Source organism: Mustela putorius, unplaced genomic scaffold (assembly GCF_011764305.1).
Source record: "Mustela putorius furo isolate JIRA1106 unplaced genomic scaffold, ASM1176430v1.1 tig00000275_pilon_pilon_pilon, whole genome shotgun sequence".
Taxonomy (NCBI): domain Eukaryota; kingdom Metazoa; phylum Chordata; class Mammalia; order Carnivora; family Mustelidae; genus Mustela; species Mustela putorius.
In genome coordinates this window covers 11,452,011-11,466,265 of record NW_025421341.1, presented here as the reverse complement: position 1 = coordinate 11,466,265, position 14,255 = coordinate 11,452,011, and the positions used below count along the sequence as shown (strand labels likewise).

The 14,255-nt window shown below is 41.8% G+C and overlaps 1 protein-coding gene across 6 annotated transcripts in view; it reads left to right on the top strand.

Annotated features, from left to right (window-relative positions):
• The window catches only part of INO80D (INO80 complex subunit D), a 70,992-nt gene extending 56,968 nt beyond the window's left edge, over window positions 1–14,024 (top strand). For all 6 annotated transcript variants that reach the window (XM_004764221.2, XM_013062298.2, XM_004764220.2 and 3 more), the window contains one exon: window positions 1,926–14,024. In XM_004764221.2, the coding sequence (XP_004764278.1) occupies window positions 1,926–3,091 (1,166 nt within the window). In that variant the 3' untranslated portion in view covers window positions 3,092–14,024. The remainder of the gene's footprint in view (window positions 1–1,925) is intronic.
• The last annotated feature ends 231 nt before the right edge of the window (window positions 14,025–14,255 follow it).

Sequence of the window (14,255 nt, the reverse complement as noted above, 5' to 3'; positions counted from 1 at the left end):
GGAGAAGCAGGCTTCTCGCTGAGCAGGGAGTCAGTCCCACATGGGACCTCGATCCCAGGACCCTGCAATCTGAGCCAAAGGCAGATGTTGAACCGACTGAGCCACCCAGGCCTCCCAACAAAAACATTTTAAACTTGAATTTATTGAAGCCTTTTGGAACTTGTCTCAATCGTAATACCCGTATGTCAGTTGAAGTGCATTTTTCCAAAACAAAAGTTTGCTTAATCTCACCAGGTCTCTGGTGCTTTCAGGGGAAACCTTTTATATTCTTAGAGTGTTTCTTCCCCATTAAAAAAAAACCAAACTGGATATTTTTGTGGTGATTAGTCAAGTTCCCAACTGTATAGTTTTTTTTTGTTAGGTTTTGTTTTTAAAGATTTATTTATTTGACAGAGAGAGACCGCGAGAGAGGGAACACAAGCAGGGGGAGCAGGAGAGGGAGAAGCAGGCTTCCCACCAAGCAAGAAGCCCTACTTCAGGCTCGATCCCAGGACCCTGGGGTCATGACCTGAGCGGAAGGCAGATGTTTAACGACTGAGCCACCCAGGCACCCCTAGATTTTTTATATTGGAAGTGAAATCAGCAGCAGACCATGGGCTTCCCTTCTCTGGAAGTGAGTTAGAAGGAGAGGAACAGGATTAGCAGGCCGCGAAAAGCATTTGAAAAGATAGTGTGTGAGTGGACGGAAATGCGGGCTGCTCACGCGCAGGCATGAGTTGGTGTCCAGTCGCCCACAGCGCCCTCCTGCTGGAGCAACGAGTTCAAGAGCAGAAGAACCAAGGGGGACGCCTACACAGCCTTTTTTCTCCAGTCTGAACGGATATGTTTCCTATTTTAATGATTTTAACTTTACGTAAAAACACAGGTGTAGTCAGACGGGTCACCGTGCATTTTAAGTTGGTATTGCTTGGAATCCTTAAGAATTTAATGCTTTGATGAGCTGGGTGTAGAGGGTGCTGTGGATAAATGGAAGATGTGACGCACGTTCCAATCCAGTCCTTGGAAGCTTCTCTGTTCCACAGGGACCCTCTTTAATAGAATACTGGTTTGGTTTCAGTGATTTATGTGTTTATCAGAGAGCACTCACGTGTGCAGGGGGAGGAACACAGGGAGAGACAATCTCAGGCTCCCTGCTGAGCATGAAGCCCAATGTGGGGCTTGATCCCACGACCCTGAGATCATGACCTGAACTGAAATCAAGAGTCGGATGCTTAACTAACTGAGCCATGCAGGTGGCCATTTTATTTATTTATTTTAAAAAGATTATATTTATTTATTTATTTGAGAGAGAGCACGCACATGCACATGGGTGAGGGAGAGGGAGAAACATTTCCTTGCCGGGCAGGGAGTCTGATGTGGGGCTGTGTTCTGGGACCCTGGGATCATAACCTGAGCTGAAGGCAGACGCTTAACTGACTGAGCCACCCAGGGGCCCAATTTTAAAAAGATTTTATTTATTTATTTGGCAGAGAGAGAGGTCACAAGTAGGCAGAGAGGCAGACAGAGAGAGAGGGGGAAGCAGGTTCCCTGTTGAGCAGAGAGCCCGATGCGGGGCTCAGTCCCCGGACCCTGAGATCGTGACCTGAGCCGAAGGCAGAGGCTTAACCCACTGAGCCATCCAGGTTATACAAGATTTGTTTGTTTATTTGAGAGAGAGAGCGCGCATGCGGTGGGAAGGAGGGGCAGAGGGAGAGAGAGACTTAAGCAGGCTCGGGCACTGAGTATGGAGCCCGATGTGGGGCTCGATCTCATGACCCTGAGATCATGACCTGAGCCAAAATCCAGAGTCAGAGCTCAACTGACTGAGCCGCCCAGGTGCCCCTTTAATACAGAATATTGTTGAAAAATAAATACAGGCATCTACTTTTTGTAATACGGGCCCAGCGGAAGCTCTGCTCATTCTTGATGGCTTTTGTTTTCCTCAGGAAAGAATGGAGACCTCCTTCCGACTACCGAAGAGGCCGAGGAACTCGAACGGGCCTTGCAGGCTGTAACTTCTCTTGAGTGCCTGAGTACCATTGGGGTACTTACCCAGTCAGACGGTGTGCCAGTCCAGGAGTTGTCCGATCGAGGAATAGGGGTGTTCTCCACAGGTAGTGGAGCTTCAGGAATTCAGTCCCTGAGCCGAGAAGTGAACACGGACCTAGGGGAGCTATTGAATGGGCGCATAGTACATGATAATTTTTCTAGTCTAGAGCTGGATGAGAACCTGCTCCGTTCTGCTACCTTGTCTAACCCACCTACACCCCTGGCAGGGCAGATCCAGGGGCAGTTCTCTGCCCCAGCCAACGTTGGCCTTACTTCTGCCACTCTGATCAGCCAGAGTGCACTTGGGGAGAGAGCCTTCCCAGGACAGTTTCACGGACTACACGACGGCAGCCATGCCTCCCAGAGGCCACATCCTGCCCAGCTGCTGAGCAAGGCAGATGACCTAATCACCTCACGACAGCAATACAGCAGTGATCATTCACACTCCTCGCCCCATGGAAGCCATTACGACAGCGAGCACGTGCCGTCTCCCTACAGTGACCACATCACCTCTCCCCACACGACGTCTTTCTCTGGTGAGAATATGGCAGCTACCTTTTCGGCAGAGATGCCCATCATGGCGCAGCACTTGCTCCCAGCCCAACTCGAGGTGCCCCTTGGAGGAGTCGTCAACCCCAGAACTCACTGGGGCAGTCTCCCTGTCAACCTCGGAGAGCCCTCTCCGTTCAGCAACCTTCTCGGCGCAGATGGCCATCTCCTCTCCACTTCCCTCTCCACGCCACCCACCACTTCGAACTCAGAGACCACACAGCCTGCCTTCGCCACTGTGACCCCCAGCAGCTCCAGCGTGCTCCCGGGGTTACCGCAGACCAGCTTCAGTGGCATGGGGCCTTCTGCTGAACTCATGGCCTCCACCTCCCCCAAGCAGCAGCTCCCTCAGTTCAGCGCAGCCTTCGGCCACCAGCTGAGTTCTCACAGTGGCATCCCTAAGGACCTGCAGCCCAGCCACAGCTCGATAGCCCCTCCTACAGGCTTCACAGTAACAGGTGCCACAGCTACAAGTACCAATAATGCGTCCTCTCCCTTTCCCTCCCCTAACTGAGCGTGTCTGTGTATTTGCAGGCAGGCGGGGAGCCTGGCGTTTTCTATCTCCGTCTCCTGTGTATCATCCCTCTCCCCCTTTTCCTAACGGAGATTTTAAAAATAACAGATGGGGACTACAGGGGGACTCCCTTTTCCGGTTCAGCAAGTCGGCCTGCGGCGGACCTCGCTTCAGTGTTGCCGTGTGCCCCTTCGCACTGGTGCTCATCCCCTCCTGGCAGGTTCACCCTCCCCCGATGGTTTCCTTCGTGGCTCAGCACAGTGACTGGATAGAATTGATTTTTAGCAGCAAGTCCTAGAAGTGGAAGATACCTCAGATTACCAGTGCCCTTTACTATTTCCTAGTATTCAGATCAATGCTTTCCATTCTGTGACCAGGTCTTGACGGAGGTGGTTCTAGAGAGAATGGTCCTATTCACTGAGTTCCCGTGTAAGCGATAGCAGATGGTGCGTGGGGGACGGGTCGGGGCTCTGACCCAGCACCACCTGCTAGACACCACATGAGGCCAGGATTCCATTCCGAATTGTGATCATGTTCGATTAAAAAGAAAAAAAAATTAGTCTTTTGACCGTGTGTGTGTGTGTGTGTGTGTGTGTGCGCCCGTGTGTGTCTGTGCAGGGCAGGAAGCAGCTGTCCCATTGTTGTTGTTGTTGTTGTTTTGTTTTTTTTCCTAAAGAGGATAAGGCTCTGACTTCTCCTTTCCCACATCTCAGAACCCTCATCGGGTCAGTCATTCTTTCCCCCTGAATTAGTGAGGTCTCCCGCGTGTAGAGAGTGGCAAGCTGATGATGCGAATTGCACAACCCCGTTGTGCTCGGTGATCGGGGAACGCAGAAAGCCGAATTCACTTCGGGGCTGTGGGGACATCACAGCGAGCTCACGTGCACCGACCATGCGGTTGCTGAGATTCCAAGGTCTGGTGGGCACTTGGCCTTTTTAGACGCGCATTTGGTTTCTCCGTCCCTCTCTCGCGGAGGACCTTCCCGAGGTGTAATTACAAAAAGACCACATTTTGATGTGAAGAGCAGGACAGGTCAGCTAGGTTCGGAAAGATGGGATCTCTGAACTCCTTGGTGTGTCTTTTCCTTTTGGCTTTTTCATGTTTACAGTAGTGGTTCTTCGGTAAATTTGTAACTTGTCAGCGACACTTGTAGAATCAATGTACCAGTTGTGAAGTGATGTGTAATATCTGAAGGATACACATTTTAAAGTTTCTTTCAAAGCAGAATATGGACTACCCACCCTTTGGTACTTTTAAAATAATTGAAGTACTTAGGTTTGACTTTGGGGAATTTTTTTTTTTAAAGTACCAGAATTTTAGGGTTCAAAAATCATATTGGTAGTTTAGTAAGTTGGTGACTATGAAATAAATCTGTGAGGTTTCTTTTTACCTGCCTTGTCCCTGGCCCCGGCGCCGGCCCTGGCCCCGTCCCCCAGGGTGGAACTAGATTCGAAAGGCGTCTGTGCTCTGCTTTTGCTGAGAAGCCTCACTGTCCCCTGAGATACCATTGGCTATTTATACCCGAGTCTAGTCTAATTTACATATATATATTTTAAAAGATGAGTAGAGAGAACATATCTATTAATGATGTGATATAATAATTCATTTGTCAGGGAATATTTGATCTTAATTCCTTTTCAATAGGTAAAGATTTGGATGTATTTTCCTACTTCCTATATGTAATCTCTTTATGCCATGCTAATTCTAACCAGTCCCTTCTTTTGAAAGCTTTTCTTTCTCTGCTTTTTAAAGGAATAATGGTGATCGGCAGGCATTATGCAGATACGACGTGCCTGAGATTATGGAGGGGGAAATGTCACATGACTGTATGAAATCATTATATGCCCTATTTTGTATTTATTGACGTTTTCTTTTTGTGGGCCAAAAATACATTTGTAATATATTTAGTTTTTTTTTTTAATCATGATAATTGATTGGAAGATTTATTTTTGAATAGCTTTGCCTTTTTTGCAGATTGAGAAATTTCTAAATTATAAATTATGTCACAAAGCAAAATTATATTTGGTATCACCATAAATTTCTATTCTGAATGGTGAGGACAGATAATTTGAGTATTTCTCACCTGTGAACCTATGTTAGGAAGCTTTTTTATTTTAATGTACTGTAATGGAATGATTATGAGTAGTTCCCTCTGCTCAGAAGTATCAGTTGGTCTTCCTCCACTCTTTCCCTTCCTGTTCTCAGCATCCCTAGATAACCATCCCGTTCCCAGCAGTCCGATCTAGTCTCCGTTGTGTACTAATTCAAGGTTGTAACAGAGCAGCACACCGACTGTCTTAACCTACCAGCCCTTCTCTGACAGCAAAGGGAACGTCTTGGGTAGTCGGTTTGAACTTCTCTGGCTCTTCGTCTCTCGTGGTAGCTGCTTAAAACTCTTCAGTTATCAAAACTGAGTTTGCAGTAAGTTGCACATTTTCTTGTTTGCAATTTTCTGTTTTATGTGCATTGAAAAGCCCTTTCCTGCTTTCTAGTAAGGAGGCATGAAATGATCAGGAATGTTGCCAGTTTCAGCTTCACACCAAAAACTTCGAGTCAGTTCATTTTTGTTTAGATGCCCACAGGGATAGCTGAAGAAGGGGCTCCCGTAGGAAGGACCACTGTAGGTTTGAGGAATTAGCAAAAAAACAAATTTGTCTTCTCATCTTATCTCCTTCAAAACCAGCATCCCTGCTTGCAATTTGCTTTGCTCTCGCGGCTTCTTGTGAGTCCCTTTTCGGAAGAGAGAAGAACATCCTGTGAACCCAGAGATAACCTGTTAACGTTTTTCTTTTAGCTAATGTGGGGCAATTCTAGTCTGTTGTTAGTAGGTTTGCTGTTCATGTGTAGAGAAAGGAATGAAGTGTCTTTCACTCTGGAAATACGAAAATTCGTGTCTTTAAGTAGCACTTACGCCTATCGTAAGGCAGTACTGGAATCGCAAACAAACTTCACAGGAGGTCCTGGTTTGGTGGAAACTAGCTTGTATGCTAGTGTGAAATTCAGGAGAAATAGTGGCAGAGAAGTTCACTCCATATCTGTAGTTCTTTGGGACCATATATAAAGGCCAGTTAGATTGTGTTCATGTGATTTACTTACACCGTTGCTGCGGTTTCATAGATACACTCTGTGCTCGGAGAATCTGAATTCCATTCTAAGGAATGATACTGGCTGTGATCTTAGAGCATTGAAGAAGTGTTTTTCTCTCCTTTACTCTCTCTACATAATGGTTAATATTATTTTAATTAAAGTACTTAAGACATTGATTTTTTTCCTCTGTAAAAATGGCTTAGTAATTTGCACATCTGCGTAGGTTATGTAGCTAGTAAACAATTCACAATAGTAAATAGCATTTACACTTAACCCACCAAATGACAGACTATGCAATGGAAAAATTTTGTAATTATTGTCACATAGCTTATAAGGTGAAGGATTTTTTTTTTCCTCTAGTAACCTACCATGTGAGATAGAACTGCTTTATAAATGACTTCCTGAGCAATTTCATGCTGGCAGGCACTGCATTGTGTCTAGTGTCCCTCCACGAGAAGATGATAATTTAATGAGAAGCAAATAGTAGAGATGGAGATAAAGTTGGAAAATGTGTGTGTGTGTGTGTGCGTGTGTGCGTGTGTTTCTTTTCCTTAAAATTGTAGTTACCGTCTCGAGTGGCATCAGGCTAAAGAAAGTGAATACTTTATCCTTGCCAAATAATTATTTATAAGATTTATTTCTTCAATAAGCCCAGTCTCAACTGCAAGCTAAGAATCCTCACTTTCTGTGACTAACACTAAAGCTTTTCCTTATCCGAGCTCACTCGCAGTCCATGATCCCAACCCAGAGGCAAAGACAGTGCTTTGATTTGGACGGAAACGGTGTCTGTGATCCATCCCCATGCCCAGTTTGTAAGCTTTCTTCTTATGTGAAAGAATTTATGTTACTCTTGACCTATACTGTTCAGTTTTGTTTTGGTTTTCTATTTTAAGTAGGCTTCACGCCCAGTGTGGGGCTTGAACTCACAACCCTGAGTTCAAAAGTCACATGCTCTACCGGCTGAACCAGCCACATACCCCGGTACCATTCAGTTTGTATTAGTTGGCCTTAGACTTGGAGCCTGTGTAGGTAACTCCCATCAGAGTTACCTAGGGAGGCAAGGGACATTGCCCTTGCGTCACGGGGGTGGTGATGGCGGTCATGGTAGGCTGCGTCGGCAGTGTTCTTGTGAGCTGGTCGATCGCCTTTTCTCCATGTTCTGTAGGCGGTTGTGGATTGGGATTGCACAAAGATGAGGCTATTCTTAACACTAAACTAATTATTTAATAGGTTTGGAATTCATTTAAAAAATATCTAGGTATCTAGTTTCCAGATTCTTCAGCCTCTTTCTTTTTAGCCTTTTAGCATTCTACTAAATTCTGTTTTTAATCTGGTATATATAGATTAATCTAATGCAGTGGTCTTCTCCACGGTCAGCAGAACTGTGCGGGCGACAGAGGCGATTTCAAAGATCCCTTGGAAGAAAATGTGGTCATACTGAATAGTCTTCATCTGTATCTCTTTCATCACCAACACCTACATCATTCCAAGGATCTATTCCTGATGAGAAATACATTTCTTGGGGGTGAGGTGGGAGGTGGACATATATGTGTGACAGAACATAGTTTTTTTTTCTTTTTCCCTCCCACAGTACATTGAAAATACGGACTCATCACTGGCATTCTGTAGAAAGGTGAAAGAATGACATCTTAGTATCTGGAGCCTTGTGAGCTTTCCAGTATCCTATTCTGGAGGGAACCAGAATCCATGCTTAGTAGACTAAAGTAACATTTTAAATGCTATCTTTGATTTGAAATAGATTTGAAAAATCTATTTTATTTTGAAAAAGATGTGAAATAAAATACCAGTGAAGAACCTATTTGAGTATCTGTCTGTTAAGCATTTCCCCCTGACCAATAATAAGTTAGGGAAAAAAACCCTAAAATACAAGTGAGTAATTATGTCTCCTAATAGCCAGTGTCATTAATGCAAAAATCGTGGGGCCGACTTGGAGAGCCTCATTTCTATAGCAAAAAGTCTCCCTTCAGCTCTAATTTCTGTTCGCTTCCCTCTCTCTGCACTGTGATACAGAGCCAAGAAAGGACGGGTGGCATTTCAGAGAGAGCAAATTTGGTATGACTTTCTTTAGTGGAAACCAGTTTCCCATATCTTGGGAATGTTTGACTACTTGAGTGGCGGAATTTGGGGGAATCTGAAATTGAGTCTGAAAAACAATGTTGTAAGAGAAAAGCTTCCTAACTCTTGGTAACCTTTGTCGGGCAGCCCAGCTCCCCATCCCCTTTCCCTCCTGCCTGCGGCCTCAGTGCCCACCCGGGTCCTCATGTCTGCACACACACCCCTGACCTGCCCTGATCCTGGCCTAAGAGTAATAGAAGCTGCCTCTTTCACTTGTTTTGTTTCTGTTTGTTTTTTTGTTTTTGTTTATTTTTGAGCTGGGGACCACTGAAGTAAGCTCTGTGTGCACCCAGAGTTCCCCTTGGAAAGATGTTCACCATTCAGTGCAGCGAAATGCCACACCGTTGCTTTTGCTTGGGGAATAGACTGATTTGCCCTGAACTGACTCCACCCGGTGTCGCTAAGGCCCCGTCGGCTCCTGCAGCAGATGCGTGTGCAAGTGATGGGACGTTGGATGCTTGGGACGTGGTCCTCATCTGCTCAGAAGGGTTCAAATCAGTCTCTCTTCACAGTCATTGTTCTTTTCACTGTATAGTGTTGAGTATGTCTCAGGGATTCCTTGTGGAAATTAGGGCAGTTTTTAAAATAAGAAAATAGTTTTAAAAGTAACTAAAGGTGACTCATCATTGAAGAGAGCGCAAGAAAGAGAAAACGTTTGGTTTCATAGCCCACCGTGTCTCGCGTAGGGTTTTTTTCCTTGCTCCTTCAGCCTCTCATCTCCGCTTCAGCAAACAGAATCCTTTCCCATCACGCACAGCTTTAAAAGTTTTATTTAAAAGTTTCCTTCCCCAATGAGCTTTCAGAATACTTATTGTAGATTTTAAGAGAAAAGGTATATTAATTTATACTATTAACATCACCTCATAAATTATAAGTTTTATACTAAAGCTGTATTGAGTGTAATGAATTACGTTGCCTATGTGTTTTAATAGCTGAAAAAATTATATATGAGCTTTTTTTTTTTTTTTTGACAAAACAAACTAGTGAAGCACCTTTTTACACTGGATCTCTGCCGTGTCAAGGTGTATAGCTATCCTTTGCTACCTTGCAGATATATAAAATAAAAGGATATCCTGGGGCCTCAAAATGTAGAACACCTTTAGACCATTTATTACTGCTCATAGAACTGTTGGGAATCGTGTTTCTTTAGTAAATGATCTGTGGTTTACACTTAAGATGGCTAGAAGCTTAGTTACAGGGTATATAGAAATACACAATAGATCAAGCAAAACTCCCCCAACTACTGTAGCTGGATTTTGTAAACTAAGTTTTTCAGACCTCTTTTAGTTCCTATGGATTTATTCTTTAATTTACAGTTTATTCTGTAAGTTGGGAAGTAAAAATAGAGAAAATAATAAATCTAGATGTTCTCAGTGTCTTATTCAGGAACTTTTTCTCCCTCCTCACTAAGGAATTCCCACTGTGACTTAAAAATAGAATTAAATTACTTGTGTGCATGTCTCGTCTGTGTTTTTACACACATGCAAAAATATACATCGGGGGCACGTGTGTGAGAGAGATGAATGTGTGCTTAGGTAAAAATAGAGGAAGGTAACAGAATGTATTGTAGAAATACAATTTATTTAGATGAGGCTATCAGAGTTTTTTTCTCATTGTCTCTGTAGTATAAATACACCGAATTCTTCATTATGCTATCTTATGTTAAAAGGCTAGCTCTGATATCATGTGCATTTTATTTTAACCTTTTGATTAATTTATATTATGCTATGTTTTTCAAATGACATGAGAAACAGGTTCTAAGACAAGCCTCTCACTTTTGAGCATAAAAATAAGAGAGAGAGAGACGAACCAGACACAAGCTGTGTTTATCTACTGGGGTGATGGGACCAGACCAGTTGAAACAACTTTTTTTTTAATGTTAATAATAGATTTCTTCGTATTCTGAGTTAGTAAAGCTTAGTGATCATCTTTTCTTGGTGAAGTTAAGAAAATTAAAGGCTTTTTATAAAGAATACCATTTTTTGGGGGGAGTGCTTTTTTGGAAGAGTTGGTGGGATCATTTCACCATGCATATTTCAAAGCTGGGATGATTTCAGTTATTTCCAAATTTTTTTTAAAAAGTTACTCAGTTGTGCTATTACTCATGAAGTTAATGTGCCCCCAACCGCCATATTTTGGTTATAAGAAAAATTATGCTACCCTTGACTTTTACCTAATTCATATGGAATTTTAAAAAAGATACATTCCTGTGTTTTGAGTTTTGTCATTTTGCTATACATTCATTGCTGGAGTAACTGGTGGTCTAATGTAGACAAAACTAGAGTTGTTATTAAATGCTCCAATCACAATTATTTTTAATATGACAAGATCATGTACTTGGATATATGTCAAAACAACTTCTGAGAATACACCAGAATTTGTAGTTCTTTGAAGCCTCATTCATCTTAAGTATAGCCAAGACCTAGGAAAGCTCTACAGGTCGTTCCTTTTATAGTTGTATTTCTGCATCTCCCAGTTTCATTCATTCTTGCTTTATGAATTAAAAAAAAAAAATCCTGCATATTTCTTGTACATATGCATGCAAGTGAAAGAAGGGAGTTTGTACTGGTGCCATTTCTCCCTTCAGTTACTGGTTCAATGGGATTTGCTAGAATAAATTCCCCCTGATTGAAGGGTGAAAATAGACCCTTTTGTGTATATCTGTACAGAGATGTGTATATGGGATGTGGTGGCACTTTGCTGAATGTGAACTTGCCTTGTCAATGGAAAGATTGAAAAGTATTACGTTTATTTATACATTTGTATAAATCTATATATACACGTATGTATATGTGTGTGTATAGATAAAGCTATATACATATATTTCCCTAAAAAATGTGTGTGTGTAATAGATTAACAGCCTTTGTTAAGATTATACGTCTATGGAAAACTCGATGATTCTGTAAGCAAGAGGAAGAGACAGTCTGGAGTCCATTATCGGTGCATACCAAGATGGAAGTCCTTTGGATTAATAGTCTTATTTATGGTTATTCTACGTGAATTCCTGCTAGAACTGTTCTTTCTTGCCAGTTCCACTGTCCTTCGTCTTCACTGCCTTCTCAAGCAGTCTCTCATCACACATCATGGTAGTTTTTTCCCCTTTATGATGTCCTCTCTAGCCAGAAGCGTTTGGCTTAAGCATAGTTCATTAACGTCTCGGTCTTGTCTTCTAAAGATCTTTATCTCTGATATTTTCCAGAAGGTGTCACTTTGGGTAATAGTTTGTATAATAATTTTGAGGATTGGGCATTCATCCTTGTCTCAAAAACAAACCAAAAAACCAACATTCAAATAAGACTAATTTGAAAGTTTTACCTGGATAATTTGGGGACATTTCACTCACAATGGAAAAGAACATAACTGATTTTAGTACTGATAACAGTGTTAGCTTTATTTTCTCATTTATCCTCATCAATTTGTCATCTAAAAATGTGGTTTACTTTGTGTCTTTTTAATCATCCATTTACCATTTTCTTTTTAATGGAAGGCATACAAAGTCACACATAAGCCTCCTGAATTCTAGAAGTAACTCACTTTACTCATGATGACCCTGCTTCAGCCAATTCTTACGTAACGAATTTTGCTATATTTTCGACTTTTTTCCCACATTTGTGACATTCTGTTTTAACCTCGCTGCAGCTCTCTAGAAAACTTGCATCCCTATATATTGTGCCTTTAAAGCTCTTATGCACACACAAGACAAAAGTGTATATATACATGTCTGAGCATGTGTACATATACTTTCGTATATACTCACACAGTATGTCTCGTATATATTGTGGGAGTGAATATATAGATATTCAGAGGCAATGAAATGTTGCTTTCTAGATATATATGTATATAAATAGTGTTGATATACTGTATATACACATGTATATGTATGAGTTTTAAATGGCAATCTTTTACATTTAGCAAAATGCTGCCCCTACTGGAATATTGTCACTGCAATGGCAGTTGTATGTAATGATTTAAAAATACATTATCAAAAATTATTTAAAAAAAAACATTTAAAAGTCTCATCTAAAGACATCCACACATTATTTATTTATCTTCCTTTTCCTTTTTATTGTTACATTTTTTTTTTTTTAACTGAAAGGGAGACTGTCATTTTTAAAAATGCCATCTGTCCCATGGGAGAAAGAGAGAGCTGGGGATTCACTTGAGGAACCTGGTGCGTTTTTCCTCTCTCTGAAATGGAGATGTACCACAAACCAGCCTGTTTATTTCAGTTATAAAACAATCCTGTCATTTCCGTTAGCGTATGTCAACCACCATCTTCTAGATCAACTTAATTCACCAATTTGCCTCTTCCTTTCATTAATAAATAATGATCATTGAGATCATTTTGCCTGGGGGAAGTTAACTACTCTCTAGCTGCAGGGAAATCTATCCCCTAATTGTTATTCTGCCTTGTTCAAAATTCAACTTTGTGAGAAGGCAGCTCTCATGAAGCTTGTCTTAAGCGTGTTTTGCATTTATTTAGTTAAAGGTCTTCCCAGACTTTTTTTTTGTTGTTGTTCTTTTTAAAGAACTCCAAGTCTGCATGCACTTGCCACAGATTTAATTCTTAGTCCCTACAGCTGCAGATGTCTTCATCCGTACATCAGTTTGGCACACTGAAGGAAAGACTATGAAGAAGAAAACGTGAAATATTTTATTTTGTGATGAGTTGGCAGCAGATGACATTTCAAGACCTTACAGAGAGAGGAACGTAGATGGACAATCCTAAATTTTAAGAAGTTAACAACAAAACAAAACAAACAAAAAAGCCAGTGAAGGAGGAGAACCCCCTGAAGACCAGAACAGAGAGGTTGGGGTCTGAGTGATTTCGTAGAGTAGTTGAGCTGGAACTTGATATCAGAAGCAGCCTTTAACAAAGCCTCTTGGCCGTGTTATGGTACTAACTGGAGTACAGAGGTGTAAATTGAAACCAAGTTGCAGTGGGAAATCAGAGGTGAGGCAATAGCTTCTTTGGATCCAGTAAGGGACAGACACGTTGCACAGTTTTCAAATGTCTTCTTACGAAGTAACTGCACGGTAGCAAGGACTAGCAGTTCTCAGAGCCCTTCTTTTTCAGTGTTCTCATTCACCTTGGCACACAAGTATGTTTAACAGGCCATACATTAAAAATATTTACAAAAAAAAAAAAAAAAGCTGCTTAAAGGGAACTTACAAACCGAAAATCTTGTCTGCATTTGCGTGAATAGTGGCTAGAAGCTTAGTTATATGCACAAAAGCTAAGGGGCCACCCGTTTCTGCGCAGACTATAGCAGCCAGATGAGGACGTCGGCAGGTTTGGTGAAGAGCCCCCCAGTTCGGACAGAAAGGCAGGTCTGTGGCACTGAGTGTGGTGTGGCTGGGGGGGCGGGACCACATTTTGGGAGGTGATAGGCTGTTGGTTTGTAATTTCCCTTTAAACGTGAAGAGATGGCTCACATTTTCCATATATATCTCAATGAATGTACTGTATTACTGTTTTAAAAATTTGATGAAATAATAATGGATTGGTCTCCTTTTGTTATCTGGTCCTTGTTTAATTTGTTTAAGGGTTTTGTATACAAAAGTTTACATTTTTATGTATATTTTTCTTGTGTAAAAACTGATGTAATATGTGTATAAAACACTGTATGTATTATCTGTATATAGTGTGACAAAATGATTTTTCTTTCTTTCTTTTGGATGTATTAATAAATCTTGCTGTGAAGTAGCCTTGTTTTGCGTACAATTTTCTTTGCCTGGATATAGATCGAAGCTGCAAATCCATCCTCCCCTGCCCCCACTTGGTTATTTATTTATTTATTTTTAAAAGATGTTATTTTATCTATTTGACAGGCATAGATCACAAGCAGGCAGAGAGGCAGGCAGAGAGAGAGGCAGAAGCAGGCTCCCTCCCGAGCAGAGAGCCTGATGTGGGACTCGATCCCAGGACCCTGAGACCAT